Source organism: Rhipicephalus sanguineus, chromosome 3 (assembly GCF_013339695.2).
Source record: "Rhipicephalus sanguineus isolate Rsan-2018 chromosome 3, BIME_Rsan_1.4, whole genome shotgun sequence".
Taxonomy (NCBI): Eukaryota; Metazoa; Arthropoda; class Arachnida; order Ixodida; family Ixodidae; genus Rhipicephalus; species Rhipicephalus sanguineus.
In genome coordinates this window covers 214,046,605-214,069,013 of record NC_051178.1, presented here as the reverse complement: position 1 = coordinate 214,069,013, position 22,409 = coordinate 214,046,605, and the positions used below count along the sequence as shown (strand labels likewise).

The following is a 22,409-nucleotide window of genomic DNA, read 5'->3' as shown; positions in this document are numbered from 1 at the left end:
TGCTTAATGTTCAATTCGAAATAAAATGAAACTAAGACAGTGCTTAAGTATTGCAAGAATGTTTTGGAGTGCTGCTCATTACTTGAGCACTATGTTATGGGCCTTCATTTACATTCATTTGCACAGATTTTTTCCTTTGACTTTTAGGGGTTCGCGCCATCTTGCTGCCATGGAATTGATGCTCCACTGGTTTAAATTCCAAAATAAATGTTTATTAACATTAACTCAGAATACGGAAAACATGCTGCACAATACAACTGGTCACAGCCGCAAGTACTGGCCTCTAGCCTTTGCCCCGGCAGGGCACACCCCTTCGCGCGCGCACAGCAGTCCGTCGCCGACTGTCCGGGCACTGCCACGGCTGCCGTTTTTGAAACGTGCGAGTGGCGCACACGCATTGCCACTGCGCGCAGCACGTGGTGCTAGGATAGCGGCCTGGTGAATGGCATGGCTCTCCCACATATTTCCCCCCTGTGAAGAAAGGGTTCGTCGCATGCGTTCAAGGGTATTGTGCTTCAGGTAGGACTCAGCGGCCATGTCCGTCGACGGCAGTGCCGACGATACCTTCGCATCAAAATCTGGTCGTCGGATGCAATGAGCCGGCAGTTGCTTTGCAGTGTCTCCTGGCTTGCCTCGTACAGGTGCGTCATAGTCAGCCTGAGAACAATTCTGGCTACATTGCGAATGGTGGCTGTCGTTGCTGAACTATCGCGGCAGCGGTTGCCGTCTTCCACCGTCGTAGGCGTCCCTTCCAGACTCCGAGGAACGCCGCAGTCGCCCTGACCTCGAGGTGACACTAGAGCGCCTCACCCAGTCATCCTTGCGGCTGTCATGAAAGGGTTCCCGGTGCCGGATTTGTTGGCGCTCTTCTTCCACACACTGCCGAGCCAACTGCGCTTCGACTGTCCAGGCACTGCCACGGCTGCCGCTTTTGAAGCCTGCGAGTGGTGCACGCGCACCGCCACTGCGCAGCACATGGCGCTAGGATAGTGGCCTGGCGATGGGCGTGGCTCCCACAATTTATGTGGCAAAGGCCAGATTAAATAATTTTGCTTTGTCGAATAGATTATACTACTCTGTTATCAATCTTAACAGCAGAAACAGAGTCCATTCGTCCGCTGCCCAGCATGCACTGCTCTAAACAAAATCAATACACAAAAAAATCACGCCAGATCCAAGAAGTGAGTGATGATTGAGGGATTGAGGAGTTGGCTCGGAGATAATCGAGTAACCGTGAATGCTCCGTACAATTCCTCTACTGTCACATAAAGACATCACACGTTGTTATAGTAGCGATTGTGGTCTGGTTGTTGTCGAACCACAAGCGGTCACAGACCTTGCAGCTGTGGCCGAACGTGTGGTCGAGGAAATCAAGGAAATGTAGGTTATCCCCGTGATGCAGTGGCCACTGTCGCTGAGCGTTTAAAGAAATCCATTATGTTAAGTCCGAGCATGGTTGCAGAAAGCGATAGGAAGAAACGTGTCGTAGGTATACCGTACATTCATTGCGTATCTCAAAGGCTAAAGAAAGTAGGAAGTAGATACGGCGTTAATGTTGTTTTCACGGCTGCTAATAAGCTAGGTAAGATATGTGCCGCTGTGCAAAGGAAGAATGAGCGAGTAAAAGACAAGAAGCGAACCGATATTTGTTTCGTAAACACACAAACAAATTCACTGATTGCCGTACAGTGTGGTGTATAAGGTTCCTTTCAGCTGCGCCCGCTTCTACGTAGGATAAACGGGCCGCTGCATTAACCAGAGATTATTAGAACATAAAATCACTAACCGGAGGCTCACCTTCTAATCTATCGTTACATTGTCGAGATTGTAAGTGCACGCCAAAATTCAATGAATGCGCAGTTTTGTACCGACATAGGAATGAAGAAACGCGTCTGATGATCGAGGCATGACATATCGAGAATAGTGGTAGTGCATGCGTGAGCCAACTGTCAATTAACTTGCATAAAGATGAAATGAAATGCCTTGACAGCTATATTTCGCGTAGGCCCCCACGCGTGCCGGATTGATTGGTTCGCCTATTGCATGGGCATGCGCAGATGAGCTTTCGTGCCTTCTTTCTTTTCCACCGTTGGCATCTATTCAGTTGTTAGTCAATGTTTGTGGTGTCCTGACTTCTTTCTTGTGTTTGCACGCCCTGTCTTTTTAGAATGAAGAAGTATTCCCCCAAGAATGGGCAGTTTTGGTTTCATTTCCAAGGTGCTAGGGGAAATGTTCTGTGATGGTGTCAACTGACACAGCCAGGACCGAAAGGGCTAGGACAAGGCCCTAGTATGCGCTCCGCGCTTACGGTTCATTTCTCTAAAAAAAAAACATCTTCGTGTACGAAAGCCAAAAGGCTTGTCTGGAGTCCGCTGTGTATAGAAAATTGTCGGGTAACTTCTAAGGCAGTCCACCTTTTTATTCGCACTTGTTCTTTAGAGCGTGCCTATTCGAACACTTTCAGGTCCTAGCTTTATTACACCTTGTGCCTGCCATACATAAATTGAGATGCTGAGGGTAAAGAAGGTCTTCAGCAAGTGTAATTTCGTGGCAACCAATAAAGTTCTCTTGTAAATGCGAATAAATGTTGGCGACGTACTGAGGTGCTGAACGCTGAACCAGCACGTTCTTCATCCTTGAACCTCTCAGCCTTTTCAGAGTCCTTCAAGGTGAATCGCGTGCAGGGTGACAACTGGTATGCTCTATGGACATGAACATTATTTACGATGCAATTAGACTGAATTGCACATGCAAACTGTGCGGTGCAAGTGTTGAGCTAATGGAATTGCGTCAAACAGTCTTTGCTGTCTTTGTTTAGGCTTCAGAGTCTTTGGGATTCCGACATTGGATGTTGTTCTTTTGTCTAATGATGGCAGTATCACACGAGCCAAAATTCTGAAATAATTAGGATTGAAGCCAGGCCAAAATACTACTAGCTTTTTAGGAGGTCATGCAAGCGCCATATTGTACGTCTGCTTCTGGGTTTTTACTTGATTGGTGCACGGTATGTGGTCGACTGCACTTGAGTCTGTTTGTGCGATCGTTCTGCATGCTTTGGTATGCTGACCTGCTGCATCTGTGGTGGCAAAAACAGGTACAACAGCAGAAAGAAGCTGTTTTAATTACAGTGGGAAATATCCGTAGTTTCCTGGTGGACACTCCAGAGGCGCTGCTGCAGCTGCTTCAGGAGAGGAGGCAGAGGTCGCAGTTGGCGCTACTTTATATTTTTCAACGGCTTTAGTCATTGTGCAATTTGCAAAGACACACACAGTGGCTGCGCTGAGCACACACGCAAGCGTGATTTGCAATAAGGGGGTGGGAATGAGTTGAGAAGTTTTTCAGGCTGGGAGCGACTTGTCTGGCCTGTTTTGGCTATTGATGACGATATTGGCTGTTCAAACAGCATTTTATAATGGACACGTGAGCCCAGTCAAGCATTATTTGTGGTGCCCATTCTGCCTACAGTGTTCTTTGTCCTCGTCTGCTTCGCACCTAGATGCATGCATAAGTATGCATGACCAACTAGCTCAAGGCAAAGCTTTATTTGTGGCTCATGGCACGTCAGTGTCCGCATGGTGCAGTTTCTATGCGCGCTGGTTTGCCATCGCACTGTGTCAGTTTTGCAATCAAAACATGTGACGGGCACTTCGAGGCACACGAGCAGCACCATTTCATGCCAGGCGCATGCTACGCAGGCATTTAGGCTTAGAGTCACGATCGACAGACTGAAGAACTTTGCACAGCGCGACTGACATGGAACATTTTCTTGCAAAATATCAAGCAAACCTTTGCAAGTTCGAATCTTCATTTGCGTGAAGACACCACTTACAGCGTGCAGCACCTAAAACGAAAGCTGCATGGCCGGCATGCGCTGCATTATGCTATGCATAGTGACTTGGGCAAAAAAAATAAATAATCGAGTGTCTGTGTATTTTCACCAGTTCCTCATTAAGAGCAATGAGCTACCATACTACAGACAATATGCCAAACTATCAGCAACGAAGATCATATGCACATGCTTTAGTTATTGGCCAATCATAATGTGCAAAAGCACATTGTTGGCAAGACTGAGATGGGGAGTGGCTTTCCCAGCAATGTGGAAACAAGTTGTGTGTTGGGTGCAAGAACAAAAATATTTTGGGCCAGAAAATCTCCACTGCAGTTTCAGCAGGTGCAATAGTAAGCTTTGGCACAGTTGGCGCAAGCTGCACTTGAATGGGCACAGGGAGACTGGATTGCAGCACAATGGCATCATTATGAGGCACACCGCCGTGGGGATTCTTTCATGTGCACCTAAATATAAGCAGACGTTTTTGCATTTCAACCCCTCAAAATGTGGCCGCCAAGGCCAAGAATCAGGCTGGCCTCCTCAAGTTCCACAGTGCAACACCTAAGGAGCTAAGCTACCATGGTGGGTGGCACATAAGTTCACATTTCATTTCATTGTCGAGCTCTACAGCAGTGGAGACTGTGTTAAGCATACAAAAAAATGGGAAAAGCCTTTTGTTTTTGCTTAAACTGCCAGTAAATAGCCATACGGTCCAAGATTTTTATGAACAGATAACTGTGCTTTCGTACGATGTGAACATGTTGCCGCAATAATTTTGCGAATCAGTGCATTAATAAGGAAGTTAAAAGAGACAGAACAATTATTTCAGCCTGTTTCAGTTTCTCACCCGCCTCGCTATCCTTCCCAGTCACTCACGAGAGGTAGGCGTAGCCCATCGTCGTGACTGTGCCTACATCGGCAGCCTAACACGATTTCAGCGACTGCATCATAGGTGCGCAGCCAGTGACTGAGCAAGACTTTCTCCATGTGTTGTCGTGTGAGAAGCTCGCCGGCGGTGCGGTAAAGAAGCACAGCGTGAGGCACTGACAAGGTAAACAAGTACCGGATTAACTAAACAAGTACCGGAGCAGTTACGTTACGATTAATTAATATGAAAACGGTCAGACGGAAAGAGTGATGAAAAGGCTGAGAAACACACGAACACAACTGCTTGCATTCCTGCACTTTTCAGTATTTCTCTCTCTTCCCGTTACGCTGTTTTCATGATCATGTAACGAATTCAACAGTGAATGATCTGGACAAAATGTGAGAAGTTATTTTATTTATTATCAATTCAGGGCTCATCCCTGCTAGCTGCAAACGGCGGCTGGTTGCAAACATCGTTTAAATCCAGCGCCCTGACACCACCTTCCCGTTTTCTCTTATCTCTCGTTTTTTTTTTCAGTTACCACCTTTCAGCCCGCAGCACCTTTGTCATCAGTTCCAGTTGTTTCCAACGCTGTCGCGTTGCGGTGGCGTGCGTTGCCCCGCAATACCATGTGGTACTGATGTCGGTTGCTGTGAAAAGCATGTGTATCACTTTTATTCAGAGAGTTGGGTTGTCTGGTGGTCATTAGCTGTACAGGGCACAGACTCAAGCTTACCTCAGCAAAACATGCGGAGACAAAGTGCAAAAAAGCGGCTGGTGGGCGATGACAAGATTTCATTTCAAACAAACATATGTGGCAGCCAACGCACACATTGCGAGTCACTCACAGGGACAAAGTTAAGGTGGGTTACTTTTGACAGCTATATGGTAAACAAGAAAAAAAAGGGGGGGGGGGGGGTAAACGCTTTCCTTATACTAGTCTCTGTTTGCTTCTCATTTTATATTATTGTTTTGTTATGCCTCCAGCTTGTGAGCCCAATTTTAGGCTTCCCTGTCTACTTCGTCTGTGCAGAAAATAAAACCTTTCGTTTTGGTCCTTTGATGTTAGCCGCTGTACAGGCACTGGCGAACCTTCGTTGCACACCAACGTGATTGTCTTCTGGCAGTCTCCGTCATGTGGTTCTGTCATCTATTACTGTTTATTTTTTCTATTATATTGTTACATCTACGAAAGGTTTTATTGAGCTGCGACGTACCGGTAGACGCGAAGGTGTTGAACAGACGCGTATACCGGAGCTCTCACTAGCCGAACGTCCTCTTCTACTCTAACCTCCCTGTTCCCCACCACACAGATGCTCATACCCAAATAATGTATGCAGTAACATTTCCCTCTGCGCAGACGAAGCCCACCGGGCGAGTCAAACAGTCTCTCGAGGAACAAAGCACTTCAAACGCGCTACATGGGCAAGTTCAGTCTTTGCAGACCATCGGCCATTTGAATGGAGACGTGCTACGCGGCAAGTTAAATCGCTTAGACGGTCTATAACAACATAAGGTCCCGCATAGTGCAGTTTTTCGCACAACCCGCATTTTCTAGTTGGCGTCCACAGCAACACTAGGTCACCGCGATTATACGTCACGTGTCGGCATCGACGGTCAAAACGTGCCTTCGAGCGATCTTGCGAAGCAAGAGTGCACAAATAAGCAAACGTCGGGCTTCTTCTGCACGGCAGATGATCTCAGATATACAGGGATCATGGTAGTCCAAAAACGGGAAGACGGTATCGAGGGTATGACGAGGCGGCCGAGCATAGAGAAGAAAGAACGGACTGTAGCCGGTAGTTTCATGCTGTGCGGTGTTAAATGCATAAGTGATGAAAGGTAGAACGCTGTCCCAGTTCTTGTGGTCTGATGCGACATACATAGATAGCATGTTCATGAGAGTCCTGTTAGTTCGTTCCGTTAGACCGTTTGTTTGGGGATGATATGGTGTAGAGTGCCGAAACGTTGAAGCGCGTACACGCAGCATCTCTTCCACCACGTCTGCAGTGAATTGTCGCCCACAATCACTGATAACAATTTTAGGAGGTCCGTGTCGTAGAACCACAAAACGGAGCATGAATAAACACACATCGGCTGCAGCTGCCGATGGTATGGCAGCTGTCTCACAGTACCTTGTTAATGATCAGTGCATATGACTATCCACCGATTTCCATCAGATGACTGCGGAAAGGGCCCAAGAAGGTCGATCCCAAATCGCTCGAATGGAGTTCTAGGGGCAGCACAGGATGTAGACGCCCTGGAGGAGCACTTGTAGGGCGCTTGTGGCGTTGACACTTGTTGCAACTAGAGACGTAGTGTTCCGTCGTCTGGCGCATTTTTGGCCAGTAAAATCTTTCTTGAAGCCGGCAAAGAGTTTTGCTGTGCCTAAATGACCGGACGTTGGATCATCATGCATAGCCTGCAAGACGGAAACGCGGAGACTCTTCGGAACCACAAGAAGATATCGTGAGCCGGTCGTAGTATAGTTCTTTTTGTACACTAGCCCGTCGCGGATGCAGAAGCGAGTCGCCGATGATTGTGGTTCGGTAGCGAGGAGCTGCTGTATGGTGCTGTCCCTTTGCTGCTCAGTCTTAAAGGCATTGGTATCAGGAAATGGTAGGTTTAACGGTGCGATGTAGGTGTCGAAGTTGTCCGCGTCACAGTCCGTCGATGGAAGCGGTAGTCGTGAAAGACAATCTGCATCAGCGTGACGACGACCACTTTTAAAGGAAACCGTAAAGTCGTATTCTTGCAGACGGAGTGCCCAACGCACAAGGCGACCGGACGGGTCACGCAGATTGACCAACCAGCAGAGAGAATGATGGTCTGTGACGATGGTAAAGGGGCGTCCGTACAGGTAGGACCGGAAGCGCTGCACTGCGAAGACTACTGCGAGGCATTCTTGCTCTGTGACGGCGTAGTTACGCTCGGACTTGCTGAGTGAGCGACTTGCATACGCTATGACGTGTTCTTTGGTATCTAAGCGCTGAACCAAGGCGGCGCCTACACCACACCGCTAGCATCTGTGTGGAGTTCTGTGGGAGTCAGAGGATCGAAGTGTCAAAGAATGGGATGGGACGTCAAAACGGAACTTCAACTCAGAAAAAGTGGACGCACATTCCGGGGTCCAGTCAAACCCGCATGCCTTTCGAAGCTGCACGTGAGTGGGTGCGCGATATTGGCAAAGCTAGGAATGAATCGATGGAAGTATGAGCAAAGACCCAAAAAGCTGCGCAGTTCTTTTACCGAGTGAGGTTGCTTGAATGCCTCCACTGCGGCCGTCTTCGCGGGATCCGGTCATATGCCTTCTTTGTCCACTAAGTGTCCAAGGACGAGTGTTTGGCGCTCTCCAAAATGACATTTCTTTGAGTTGAGCACCAAGCGTGCTTTGCTTAGGCAATCCAGCACGAGACCAAGGCGTGTGTTGTGCTCAGAGAAAGTGCGCCCGAAAATCACAACAATATATATTGTCTACAAAGGCACCTGTGCTCGCTCCAACAAAGTTACGTACTTGACTGTCGTACAGCAGCCATGGTATTGCGTGCTACTATAGTATACTTGTGTAAATATAAAAACGTGGTTGTCACTTGACCCGGCCGCCTCGAAAAAAAACCGGGTAAGCGATTGTCACGCATGAATATATATATACAGTAGAATCACGTTACAACGAACTTCGTGGGGCCGCCGATTTTAATTCGTTCTTCTGAAATATCGTAGTACTGAAAAATGGTGTCGCTAATGTAACACAACAGCGAAAATAACGTACCTTTGCAGGAGGTGCACGTGTTGGGGCGTAAACAATGAACGAAAACACTGGGCACCGAGTGGAAACAATTTACTGCTTAAAAAAGTCGTTATCTTCTTCCGGCAAGTAGAAGCAGGCGCTGGTGCATGTATGCCTCCACGTCCGCAACCTTCCTAAGGATGCCTTCGGGTACATCCTTGCAGCACCCAAGGTACGATCGGGTCTTCTCAAGGAACACCACAACATCCATCTGGAAATAGTCTCTTGCGTTGTCCCAGACTCTGCATCTCCAGCGTCGCCTTCGTCACTGCTACAGCAATCTTGCTCACGCACTTGACTCACGATTTCTTTGCAGGTGAGCTCTGCAGATGTAGCCGCTGCGCAGTCACTGTCTACGTAATCCTCGAAGGTTACCGCAGCGTCTACCGGGAGCTTCTTGGTAAGCTCATTCCAAAGCTCTGGGTCGAGCTCCACTTCGTCATCGCAGTCTCGTGGCGTAGGCTCGCAGTCTTGCGGCGTAAGCGAAGTCTCAAGAAGACCTGCCTTTTGCCAGCAGTTGCTAATGGTGCTTGCCTTGACGTTCCACCACGACCCTGTCAGCATTGCTGCGGTTTGACGGATGTTGACCTCCGTGGGCAGCTTCAGTCGTAACTTAATGAGAAGGCGCTGCACAAGTTGCTTCCGAAATTCGGCCTTCACACATCTTATTATGCCCTGGTCTAAAGGTTGGAGCAAAGATGTACAATTTGGGGGCAGAAATTCAAACTGCACATTGCTCAAACGCACGTTCACCATATGTGCCGAGCAGTTATCAACGATTAGAAGAACCTTCTTTTGTTTCTTCTTCATTGTGTTGTCGAACTGCAGCAGCCACTGCATGAACAGTTCCCGCATCATTCACGCTTTCTTATTTGCCCGATAGTCGCAAGGCAACGAGACATTTTTCAAGCAGCGAGGCTTGGTGGACTTGCCAATAACAAGAGGCTTCAGTTTTTCCGTGCCTGTGGTGTTTTAGCAGAAGAGCACTGACACGCGAAGACGCGATTTTTTCCCACCCTTGCATTTTTCACCTTGAAAGTTCATTGTCTTATCAGGTAACAGCTGATAAAAGCACGCCGTTTCGTCGGTATTGAAAACGTCGTCTGGACTGAACGACTCGACGATTTCCTGAAAGTGCTTGTTCCGCCAGGCAATCGCACTATCGGCATCGGCCGCCTTTTCTTCCCCGCACGCGACTTGCCACATGAGGCCATTCCTTTGCCGGAACCGATTGAATCATCCGGCACTTGCGTCGAAGCCGGAGGTGCCCAAAGCAACCACGAATTGTCGCGCCTTTTCTTGAATAATAGAGCCTAACAAGGGCCCTATTGCAAGCGTTGCAATAGTTGCCCAGCTGCAATAGTTGCCCAGCTGCAAGCGTTTTCTTGAGGGAGCCAGCTGTGATTCTCGATGTAATTTCACAATCTTCTCCCAATCCTTCAGTATCGTTGCCACTGTTGACGGTGCGATATCATACTCCCTGCATATGTCCACTTGCTTTTTTCCAGCATTCAGCTCCGTCAGAATGTCCACTTTTTCCTAGAGCGAAAACTGGCGTCGCTTCTTTTTAAAGAGACACTAAAGGCAAATATTAAGTCGACGTTGATTGTTTAAATAGCGGTCCAGAAACCTCGTAGTGCTACTTTTATGCCAAGGAAGTGCTTATTTTGAAATAAAATCACGTTTTAGTGGTCCGCATCGCGTTAGCGCACTTCAAATCGCCCACCTCAAATCAGTCTTTCACACGTCACTGCTGCCGTGCCCAACGTTGCCCGCCTTTACTGCGCGGCAGCGTGTACTGGCGGCGTGCACCATTCGGGCATCCGGCAACATCACATGCATGCGGCATTTTGTCAAACTTTCTGTCAGAGTGACTTTCACAAGCGTGCAAAACACATGCAGCAGTACGCGATACAGAAACTACCACTGCGACGCGACCGCGCGATTGAAGCAGGGCGCCGGGCGAAGCGCAGTTCAGCGAAAACAGAACCTTTGAATCAAGCGCACCATTCCCCATGGCAACACCAAAGAGGTTCTTTTTTCCATGAATCAAACAGAAACGAACAAACAGCATTTTATTACGTCTCTTGATGCACAGAAGGTTCTTTTTTATTGCTGCTAGTTTGATTACTAGTGAATAATTGTAGGCAGACTCTCATACGTCATCGGGATCATTTTGAAAATGTGCCGCTCGTGGCGCTCATCGTGTGATACATTTAGCTTAATTTCTCAGTAAGTAGGGCACTGCTGTTGATAATATTGCCGTTTTAGACGTCGTCGTACATTGAGCTTTCACTCTGACATAAATTGTTATTTGCCTTTAGTGTCCCTTTAACGCTGGGGCCAGGAGAACTCATTGCCAGAAAAGCGACCGCAGAACACGATCTCAACTTCGCAGCTCCAAACGACAGCAACTGGAAACGTGGTGAGAGCAGCGGCAACAGCGGGACTAAGCCTACGACGTTGTTTGATTTGGTTTGACCAGTTTGACCGGTTGGTGACGCTCACATTGATGTCGACGCTGATGGGGCTGCACCCGTTCAAGCGGGTTTCCCGGCGCATATCTGCTGCAGATGATGATAGGTGTAAGCTTCAGTGATTTCCGTACCGAAACATTCACGGAACTTCGTAATAACGAAGCATCTTGTTGATTTCGGGGTTAAATTACGTACGTTAATCTGAAATATTCGGTATTCTGAAATTCGTAGTACTGAAAGTTTTTGACATTGGCAATATAGGCATTCTGGCGGGGATTTCAAAAATTTCGTTAATCTGATGTTCGTAGTAACGAGATTAAATATAGCTTGAGTTGATCCCCGCCATTTCGTAGTTTTGTTTCTTGAGTTAAAGAAAACTTCAGTCGTAGGTTCATTCTTCGAGATATTAGTCACTCCAGTGATCGCCCTTATATACACATCAATTTGATGACATTGCCCTGCTAAGAACTGTCAAGAAATTTGCAAGCCACTTCTAATGAATATATAATTCCGCAGCCTTTTCAACAAAGTTATGAGGAGTGCGTCACTGTATTTGTAGAATCCGCTGGTATCAAGCATCCGAAGCTGAATTACTTTTTGGCACAGTATCATGTATCAGACATCATGAAAATGATTCAAGGTATGTTTTTACATGCACTTCCTGTGTATAAAGAACATGAACGTGTATTGTCAGATGTTTCAAACAAATATCTGTCAAGCATTTTCAGCTAAGAAAACTCAAAGGTGCTGAAGAAATGTCATGGAAATCAATACGTTGAAATAACAAACAATGGATTCATTACAGGCACATAAATATAACAACCACTTTTTCACACATTCAGCGCCATATAATGTTGCTATGCGCATTGTGGAATATTCTTTCAGACACAAAGCAAAATGTTAGTCCTGGAAAAAAAAACGCCAGGAGCTCGGCACGTACACGGAAACTTAAGTGGCTATTTAACCAGATTACGCGAATGGACTCAACTGAATGCATGATATGTCATGACTGCGATAGATGAGATAGAAAAAGCAGCTTAGAACAGCCGAGTGAGATCGCTGTTGTGACCACCACCAATTTGCTGCGGCTGCTGCCCCAACAGAGACGCCGGCATCCGTTTCCCCTTCCCCGCCCCGTCGTGCCGCAGTGGCCGCAACTGCAACTAGGGCCAACACGCGCTCTCCCACAGAAAGCCGCCCAACGCGGCAGGCCGTATCGTGCGCTTTTCCATCCAGCGGCCGTGCAAGTACGCAACAGGCACAATAACTGCGAGGCCAAAACTGTATCACCGGAAGGGCCAAGGCGCTGTTTCGTCGTGCAGAGGACCAACTACATAATGTAAACTACATAATGTGGCCCATGGGCAATATTACATCCATGCAGTGTGGGAACAGTTTTTCAACATGCAACGTCTGCATGGCACGCACACTGCTGTGATATTCGCAAAATGTGATCACCATGGCCTTCTGAACGAATAAGCAAGCTTGTTTGGGAGGTGTTAAAAAAAAAGAAAGTCAAGGACACAGACAGCGCCGCCGTCTGTGTCCTTCTTTCTCTTGTCCGCCGTTTTTTAGCGCAGATTTTTATGTGGAGGACTTCTTACTGGCCCTTTAAAGTCTGCACAAAGATGCGGTTAAGACAGAGTTAGGGAAAGCTTATTACCATACCCAATGATAGAACGAGTTAAAGATGGCCTGCATAGACAATATAGTATTACAGCAGGCTCTCGATAATTCAAACTTTTGGTTAATTAAAACAAATCTTAAATTTTTGGTTGGCCCGCTATGCTTTCAATATATTTTAAAAGCTACTTCATTCAAACTGCCCCACTGCACAAATTCGGTTAGCTCAAACTTTCTGCTTGACCATACCTCGAAATATCTGCTGCCTTTGTTGCTTCTAGCTGAACATTCGCATTTTTATGTCACTAAAAGTCGCAAATAAAGCTGATTGCCTGCCTGAAAAATGGCCAAACTAGCCAAACCGCGTGCACCAACAATTGCACGCTGACTGAGGAAAAAAATAACTGAGATGGTCTGGCCTACTGTGTACCAAACGCTTCTCAAAGGGACACTAAAGAGCAAAACGATTTTAGGGGCGAAGCTCCTTGAGGCGGCACCCGTTTGTCCTTCGTAGTCGTAGTAGTGCGTAACCAGTCGTAACGCTAGTACCAGATCTTGACCTCCAAGGTGGTGCCGGTGGAAGATTTTTCCTGTGCGTTGTTGAACAATAAAAAATTCGCAGCGTGCGCGTTAACTAAAAGCCGAATTCTTCTGTCTTTCATTCCCCATTAGCAGCCATTGGCATGTTCAAGTAGGAAACGTTAGTAGAAGTAGAAGTGTAAGTGTTAGCTAAAAGCCGACTTCTTCTGTCTCTCATTCCCATTAGCAGCCATTGTTTACCTCCAAGGTAGTGCCTGGTGAGATTTCTCTTGTGCGTGATTAAACAATAAAAATTTTGTTCAAAACGCCGTTGATTGATGAAATAAACCAAATAAACCAACGAAAGACGCCAGATGTTTTGTAAAAGCAAAACGAAAGAACGCCAGATGTTTCTAAAGCAAAACGAAAAGACGCCAGCTGCTTAACGAAAGACGCCAGATGTTTTCTAAAGCAATGGTTTTCTAAACAATGAAAATTCACAGCGTACATGTAAAATTAAAGTGAGCTGCAAGTCGTCATAACTCATCGAACCTTTAGTATAAACGCGCCCGATCTCACGTCGGTGATGATGTACTGGGCAGAATTCACGGAAGATTCACGGTTTACCGATGAACCTCTGCAGCTTCGCCCACTCATCACCATTCACTCCGTGGATATGCTGTGATTTTTCTCACATTAGTAAAGTGCTCTTTCATGATACCAAAAACACCACGCTCGCTGTGATAAGACGCTTAGTAAGCGAGAAAACGCGCAAAAACAAAATGTGGGTGGCGATGCCACCTTGAAGTTTCCGCACCATTCGCCATGACGTCATATGTTTTGACGGTGCCTACTAGAGACTACGTAGTTCATAATCGGTAAAAATGAAGTACATTGTCCTCTGAGGGGGCCATAGACTTAGCATATTAAGTTTGGGATAACTTTGTTGGGCCAATGGCGCCAACATACGATAAATACACTTTGAAATCGGTGACGTCATGCGGGGAGATTTCGGCGCAAAATTTAAAAATGAATCTTTGAGCTTGATTTTCTCCTCTATTAATAAACCTATGAACTTACAGCATTAGAGTTCTCAGAGCACAATTTATCGATCTAGGCCGACTCATTGTTTCTCTTTAGTGTCCCTTTAAAGTCACTTTCTCCGCAGTACACTGGGGTCATGCGGGAAAGCATCTTACTAATAAGAAGGGGCTGGGAGCTGTCACGGGACACAACAAATTTTGGCCTTTGATTACACACGCGTGCATTCGTTGTATAATAATGAGTGCCAGTATGATCACTGACGTCTAAAACCTTTACTGGCAATCATGCAGAGCTGTCTATGATGCTGCTGCGGCACTAAGGAAAAATAACCACCATAACTAGTTGGTATGTTGCCCCTAGTCATATTTATGAGAATTTCTGATAATTCATACTTCTGATAATTTAAACAAAATCCTGAGGTCCCCTCGAGTTTGAATTATCAAAAGCCTACTGTGTTGTATGAATATGTCGCAGTGGTAAACTTAATCTATGAAATACAGGTGAAATTAATGCAGCCTTGGATATACAGAATTTTTCATTTCATGTCCCTGTGCCAAGCCGAAGCAGTAACTGCTCTGATAAATTTGTACAAAGTGCTTCGAGAATATACAGCATCTTGTCTTCATCTTCTTTCTTGTGTTTGTCATTTTATTCCTTGAGCTAATACGTCTCAGCCAGTTATGCACGACCAACAAAGCCAACAATTAATTCTTAGAAAACAATGATACCATTGGAAACGCACAGTGAAGAAAAATATCAGAACATTACACAGTCACTTAACATTGTTTGCGAATGCTTGCAAAGGAGGATAGACTATGTTGGCAGTGAAGCTCACCTGTTGGTGGCATGCTAACAGGGCAGTTTAATAAAGCATTTTATTTCATGGACTTCTTACCGTGTACATTTCTATCAGTTACTATGGGTGCTATGGGCAAGACACCTGGTGGCACAGAACCTAACTAGACACTCACAAAGCCAGTATTACTTACACACTCTTCTTAACTGCTAGTATAAAGCACTGTCAGCTAGGTACTCATCAGCTCACAGTACATTCATCATTTTGACGAGAACACTGACGCAAATGAACATTTTTGCAAAGTTATAATAGTTGGGCAAAATGCCACAAGTTGTTGCTGCCAACTCTGCCACCGCTGTCAACAGCTCCAGAAACCCACAAAAACGTAAACAACAAGAAGTCTGCAGACAAACTAAAACTGTCTAATAAATAGTACCTTGTAACTCCTTCAATAAAAAACCAATCAGAAAATTTATTTCAGTGAAGTGCTTCCTACACCGCGCTTTAAAGCTTCAAGTTTGTATGCATAAACCAAAACTTGCGATGGGACGTGACAAGGTGCCCAGCCCGTTAGGAAAAAGAAAATTGTTTAATGCACTTGAAGAGTCTGCATAACAACTCCCCTGCGTAATAAAATTTAACATCGACGTACCACTATAATAACAAATACTTTATAAACCTTCTTGAAAGTTGAAAAATTCATAAACATGGGGTGTCGCAGGAGGCAACGTTTCGACAAGTGGACTCGTCTTCTTCGAAAGTTGGTGACACACCTTAGTATGTGTGTAGATCCCAAGACAATTTTCTAAACAACCTACCATTCAGAACAGAAAGACATTAACAAACATTTACTAGGGCAGACAAAATTTTAGAGAAAACTGCAATAACTCCTTGATGGCCTTTCTGCAGCTGTGCATATGACCAAACATGAGCAAGCTGTTAGAAAGCAATGACAAAGTCATCACCATGCTGATCAACGCACCTGATAGGGCTGCTGCTGCTGCTGCTGCTGCTGCTGAAGTGCAAGCTGGGATGCTTGAAGAGTGGCTGCCTGTGCTTGCTGCTGTTGCTGCTGCTGCTGTAATTGTTGCGCTTGTTGCTGTTGTTGAAGGAGTTGCTGTTCTGCTTGCTGCTGTGCCTGCTGCTGCAGCTGTTGCTGAGCCTGTTGCTGAGCCTGATGAATCTGTTGCTGCTGCAGCTGCTGTAGCTGTTGTTGCTGAAGCTGCTGTTGAAGTTGTTGCTGCTGGAGGTGCTGTTGTTGCAATTGCTGCTGTTGCATCTGCTGTTGCTGCAAATGTTGTTGCAGCTGCTGCTGCTGTTGCTGCTGCTGCTGCTGTAATTGCTGTATCTGCTGTGGCTGCAACTGAGCCATGGCAGTCGAAGTGGCCATGACAGCTTGCGTTGGGTACACAACGGTAGCCTGGGTCTGAGGTAGAGCCGTCACGTAGCTCACACCTGCAGAAGAATATCCCACAAGCGTTTCTCATCCTGGGGGCACCAAACCAAACAATTTCAACTGAGCAAGTTACAGGCACCGTAATGTTCTGGAGGCCTGCCCAAGGACCAAGAAACTCTGGAAGTATATTCAGGCACAGGTACAACTCATGAATACACACTCTGCCGATTTGCAGGCATTCATAACACTCAAATAGCCGACACTTGCGGAATAATATTGTGCAAGAGTTTGTAATCCTGGGGGCGCCATCTCAGTGTCACCTTTGTGCTTCTTGAAAGTTGTTGCGCTGGTTGTACAAGCATGCTGCACATGCTTAGGTCTTCTACACCTCCATCTCAAAAACAGAAAATGCACTGTGTAGGTAGCGCTGTTCTTACCTCCATGGTTATATCTGTCGATGAGATTGTGACTAAGTGTGACAATATTTTAGGAAAACTTTAAAAACTTCAGAAGGAGGTGAAGCAGGGGAACGTATTCTTCGATGACTGGTTAGGAGGTATTTTCCCTTTTGTGGGACAAATGGCTGCCTACGGGCCACCCTGGTCTGGCACTGCCAACCATGCTAAAACAGCAGACCAAGAATGTTATCACGCAAAGATGCCAATGCATCTGATTATAATCGTGCAAGAATGAAAGTATCGCCTCGTGTAGTTGCTTGAGAATACGGCCCCAGGTGCTGGAGCAAACATCCTCATTGGCAATAGCAGCACTACATTTACTTCGAAGAAATGAATGGTCATGTGATGATGTTCAAAGCCACAAGCCCTGCAGGTGCTCAAATATGTGTTGTGCTGACTAGGCATAAGAAAATGTGCCAGGCAACTCTGCATGGTTTTTTCAAGCTTAACACTTTCCTGTCTGCCCCTACACCCTATGATAGCCCACTATCGATGATTTCATACTTTGCCATGCTCGAAGCGCTTTCAGGACAGCTGGCACCATCCAGTATGTAAAACAGGAATGATTGCTTTTTTCCATGGCATCTTCAAGCGCTACTTAAGTCAGGAGTGATGAGCATTCATAGCTTTGGATCTGGCGGCGACATTGGGCATGGCTGCCTCTCAGAGACGGTAAATATTGGCGGATTCTAATCAGTCTGCATCAGACTTCTTTGATGAAGGTAGCAGCACAGACTCGGAAGGGGAGATGATTTTGACTCATCTGACATTAGCATGGACAGCAAAAGTGCGTCGAATAGCCATGGAACGTCCATTAGTAAGTTTAGTTTCACTGCTGCTGTGCTCTTATCCAGGGTTTCTACCAATTTAATCTTTCCAAATTCCCTGACTTTTCCAGGCTTCCCATGACTGGTAAGTATGCTTGGAAAACTCTACGCACTGGACACAAACCCTCGAGTGGTTTAAAAAAAAAGATGGAGCACTCGCATAAACTGCAAGCCATGCCGCTTTATTACACTCCCTTGGCTGAAAGCATCTTTTACAATAAATAAAATATCAAAAAACACAATAACTGTGCATCTACAAACAGAAAAGCTGGTTTATTTGCATAGGCAATGGTTGTACTGTTTCAAAGATTCAATCTCTTGCTGCACCATAGAGACCTGAAGCTGTGTGTCTTACATCAGCTTTTGCTTCTTACGATTCAAGCTCTTTCACAAGAGCCAGTTATCTTCTTTCTCTCAACATCTGATAAGTCCCCCAACCTTCCCTTCTATTTCCTCTCCAAGTCTTCACTCCATCTGATGCTGGCACTTCAAACCATGTCGATCATCTTGTCTGTTACGTCAACTTCTGCAACCCCACCTCCTGTGGACACCTCATCGTACATTCACCTTTATGCTACAAGCGACTCCTCCTCAATATTCTCCATAGTACCTTCCTTGCTTACTGAAAATTCCCACTCCATGGAAGAATTTCCATGTCAAAGTGCCATCTTTACAAACAGCAGTAGCTCTTTATGAGAAATTCAGAGTTCCACCCACAGTGTCTCTAAGCGCTCTCTCATGCAATCAAACTTTCACAAGCACGCTTTTGCAGTGCTGGTCAAGCACACTTGCATACATGATCGACCTCTCTGTAGTTTAGATGAACTTGTTGTTTGGCAAGGTGGTGCATCTTAAAGGGGCCCTCCAACACTATTCAACCCCCCATTTTTTACTTGCGGGTTGCGTAGACTGATGGCTGGGGATAATTTTAGCATAAGTTTAAGCACCGATATCAAATTATTTAGTATTTTAATCACGCGTTGAAGTCGCTACATCGCTGCTGACCGCATCAGCGCGTAGTGGCGCTTGCCAGAACTATTGCGGGCGGAAATGACGAAGATGGGCGCTGGCCTATGATTGGATAAATGTAACGTTAGAAGTAATAACGGCGTTGCATCAAAGTTGAGATTACTATTGTGTTTCGTTTTTCTTTTCTGTGCTTTTTCAATGAACTCCAAATAGCCGCCGTCGCAACAAAAAATATCACTACAACCACAAAGTACGACAGAGGCGCTGGTTGCCATTTCGCCTCTGGTTGCACTGGCTTTCTTTTTTTTTTTTTTTTTGCCTGCGCCGGTCGGATGTCCATATGAAACGCTTGCCCCTCTTCCTTCTTTTTGCGTCTGTACGTTTGCGAGCTGCCTCTTTCCGCATGTGCGGTAGGCTCATGATTGTTGTTGAAACGGTGCAAGTAATCCTCTTCGTTGAATTGTTGTCGCTGCACACTTGTAACTCGTCGGGCTGCTCACCGAACAACCCGCGTAGGGGCGACCGTGTTTAACCGCCCATGCCGCTCCACAAATTCCCTTCTCAGAATGAGAAGAGGGAATGACATGGAATGTCGTTGTAAGGAACAGCAGACAAAGCCTCCCCAGCCTCGCTACGAAGCAGTAGCGCCCGCTCAAGTTCTGACAAGTCAGGAGGAACCACGTTTGTTACTATGGCAACGACGTCAACAATACGTTGGAAAGGAGAAGCAACAATGGTGTGCGAGCTTCCCCTACGTAAGAGCTTTCAGCCCATTTCATTGGAGCGCCATCCGACGTCACAGCTGAGAGTGAAATGTGGTCACGTGACCCCGCGAAAATCGAGTTGAGGGCAGGCATTTTTTTTTCTTGTATTTTGAATTTTCTAAATTGAATAACTTCGTACTGCGTGCCGCTATCGCTGCCGTTCTTGCTGCACTAGTTCGTCCGTACTTCAGTCTATGCAATCCACGAGTAAAAAATGGGGGGTTGAAGAGTGTTAGAGGGCCCCTTTAACAAAAGGGAAAACCCTGCACAACCTAACAATCACACAGACCAGACACACACACGAGCGCAGTGTGTGTGTGTCTGGTCTGTTCTTTTTTTTTTTTGTGGCGGCACAGAGGAATCTGTCAGGTTGCAACAAAAAGCGGGGCTGCACCGTAGCCACATGAGGAGGCAACAGTTTCCTCGATTCCGTGGAGGAATCCTGGAAGCCGGTATATTCCCTTCATTTACGTACTCTTCAATGGACGCAATGCTAAAAAATAATCACAGATTAAATAATGATCTCAATAAACCGAAATGAGACATTTAGCTGCAGTTACGCTATGCTACCCTTGAAACCCGAGCTACCAGCAATAAATGTATAGCTGAGGACGTTTGCTGTTTCATTGCCACTGAATAAGCTTGACATGGCCTGGCGAGCCTCTGCTGATGGTACTTCTAGCCTAACCAGCAAGCTTTCAAGCTGAGCCGAGATTGTGACCAAGACAAACATACACAAATTTATCGGCATGAGTAATGCTGTGCTTCAGATTTGAGATATGCTGTGTGATCTGTAGAAGCAACAGTTATGCACTGCCTCTTTTTTTTTTTATGCTTCTGCTTAGGTGCTCACCATCAATGCAGCCAAAGCAGTGACTTTTCAACCTCTGATCAAAGGTAACATTATTTCCGTGACGTTCGCACAGACTGCTGTCAGTTTCCATGACCTCGCCAGGTTTTTCAGAAATTCCATGACAATTCCGACTTTTCCAGACAGGCCCGAATTCCCTCACTTTTCCCGGTTTTCCAGGTCGGTAGACACCCTGTTATCTCAAGATATCCGGCGTCTTCTGAAGGTCACCGTTCTTACCTCATCATTTGTAGGACCACTTGACAGCAGTTGTGCAAAGTGTCGAGTTTTGTGAGAGAAGACCGCCAGGAATAGATGTGAGCACTGCACGCCACAGTGCTGCGCGATGGCTTGTAAGGTCTGTTGATATCTTTAACCTATTTTTCACCGCACAAATAATCATTGAGATATACAACACCACTAAAAAATATGCGTGGATGCATATTTCAGAGACAGAGCCACACAGTGAAAGAGATGGATCATGGAAGAATGCAACTCCTAATAAGAATAAGGAATTTTTTGGCTTTCTCATGTACCGTATTTTCCTACGTATAAGACACACCTTTTTTTTTTTCAATATTTTCGCTAGTGCATTTTGTACAACGTTCAGGGGTGAGACGGCTGAAACTGAATTGCGAGCAGTTTTTGGAGCAGCAAAATTTCAAACTTGGAGCAGAAGAACCTTGATTTGGAGCAGTTAGTGGTATTTAAGGTCGTCCTAGGAGCTTGAAAAAACTAATTTTCAGCAACTTGGGGGGACAAGTACATAACTGGCTTAGAATAACTGAAACAACCTTTGGATAAAGTTTTTTTTTTTTAACAGATTATCGCCAGGTATCAACTGCACTACCTTTTTACATACCCCGCAACTTATCTAGCCTGTGTAACAAACATATGAAATAATTGAAAAGAAGAAGGATCTGGAAACTAGGTTCACCTCAAACATTTGAAAGAGAAAAAAACAAAGCATCACACTTATCAAAAAAAAAGAAAATGTGATTGCATAAGAACTGTAGTTACATAGCAGTAGGCCCTTGCTTAAAATCAGTTATATGATTTAGCATATTGTCACGTGCTACAGAAGGACTTGAACTAGGAAATACTGCACCGGCAGAGAGACGCACACAAGACTGGGAAGATGGCTGCCAACACAACAACAACAACTCAGAGTGAGAGCGCGCACTGTCCCAGAACATCTTCCATTCTTGTGGATTGTTGGCTCGCGCTCGCTGTACCTGTCATGTTGGGCAGGTGGCAATATTACTGCTTTGGCTTTTTGTATGTCTGCTTATTAGATGTGAAGCATCTTATAGCGGAGTTCAATCCGGTGGTGGTGGTGTTGTGCGGCGTGACCACCCTTACTGCGCATGCGCAAACCTCTCCACTTCCCCTACCCCTCCACTTCCCCTCTCCCCCTCTCCCATTTCCCCCTCTGAAACACGGGCTCTACATGCCGAAACACTGCTTCGCATCGCCTCATGGTCCCCTTCAGCGGGAGATGGTGTGATTTTTAGCTTTTCAAGCTTCCCAAGAGCTTACTGTAGGTCAGTCTTACTCTCTGGCATGAGAATATCACAATAAGCACCTTCAGCTATTTGCTCGGCGACACGGTTGGCATAGCGTCAAGTGTACTGCACACTTCTAACAGACAACAACAAAAATGCACCGCACTAGGGCGCCTCGATGGCAACGTTCCTTCGTTCCGAACGCTGGCATTGAGGTGCCCTACGCTGCACCGCCGTTCGCTGCCACCATAAAGCTTCCTACAATACTTACTAGAGGGAACTCTGGCGCTAGTGTCTATGGGAGCTGCAACGCATGACGCTTCAGCCAGCATGGGAATGAGGGGTAGTACACAAATATGTCTAAACTTCGTTCTTTCGACTCCGTTTGGCTGCGCGTCGCCTGCATCCGCTTTGTCGCAAAACAAAGTCCAGCAAAAGTCAGCAGTTCCACATCACCACTTTAACTTTTTTAGGCTCACCAAATCAAACCTGGTCACGAAGTTCACAACGGTCTACTCTTTTATCCGAAACAAACGCCAAAACACAGCAATAAACAAAGCCACAAGTATGTTTGAAGCCGCAAGCACAAAGACTAGGCAAATTTGTGCACTACCCACCAACCCCATGGTAGCTGAACGATCTCAGCGCCAGAGTCCCCTCTAGTTAATTTTTGGAAACTCTATGGCTGCCACCTCGT

General features: G+C 46.0%; 1 protein-coding gene across 2 annotated transcripts in view; it reads right to left on the bottom strand.

Moving 5' to 3' along the window:
- The window catches only part of LOC119388275 (mediator of RNA polymerase II transcription subunit 15), a 113,420-nt gene that overhangs the window by 55,358 nt on the left and 35,653 nt on the right, over positions 1-22,409 (bottom strand). The window contains exon 8 of one of the 2 annotated variants that reach the window (XM_049413897.1): positions 15,926-16,398. The exons of the other annotated variant lie outside the window; for it this stretch is intronic. Within the exon in view, the coding sequence (XP_049269854.1) occupies positions 15,926-16,398 (473 nt within the window). The remainder of the gene's footprint in view (positions 1-15,925; positions 16,399-22,409) is intronic. 2 annotated transcript variants of the gene reach the window in all.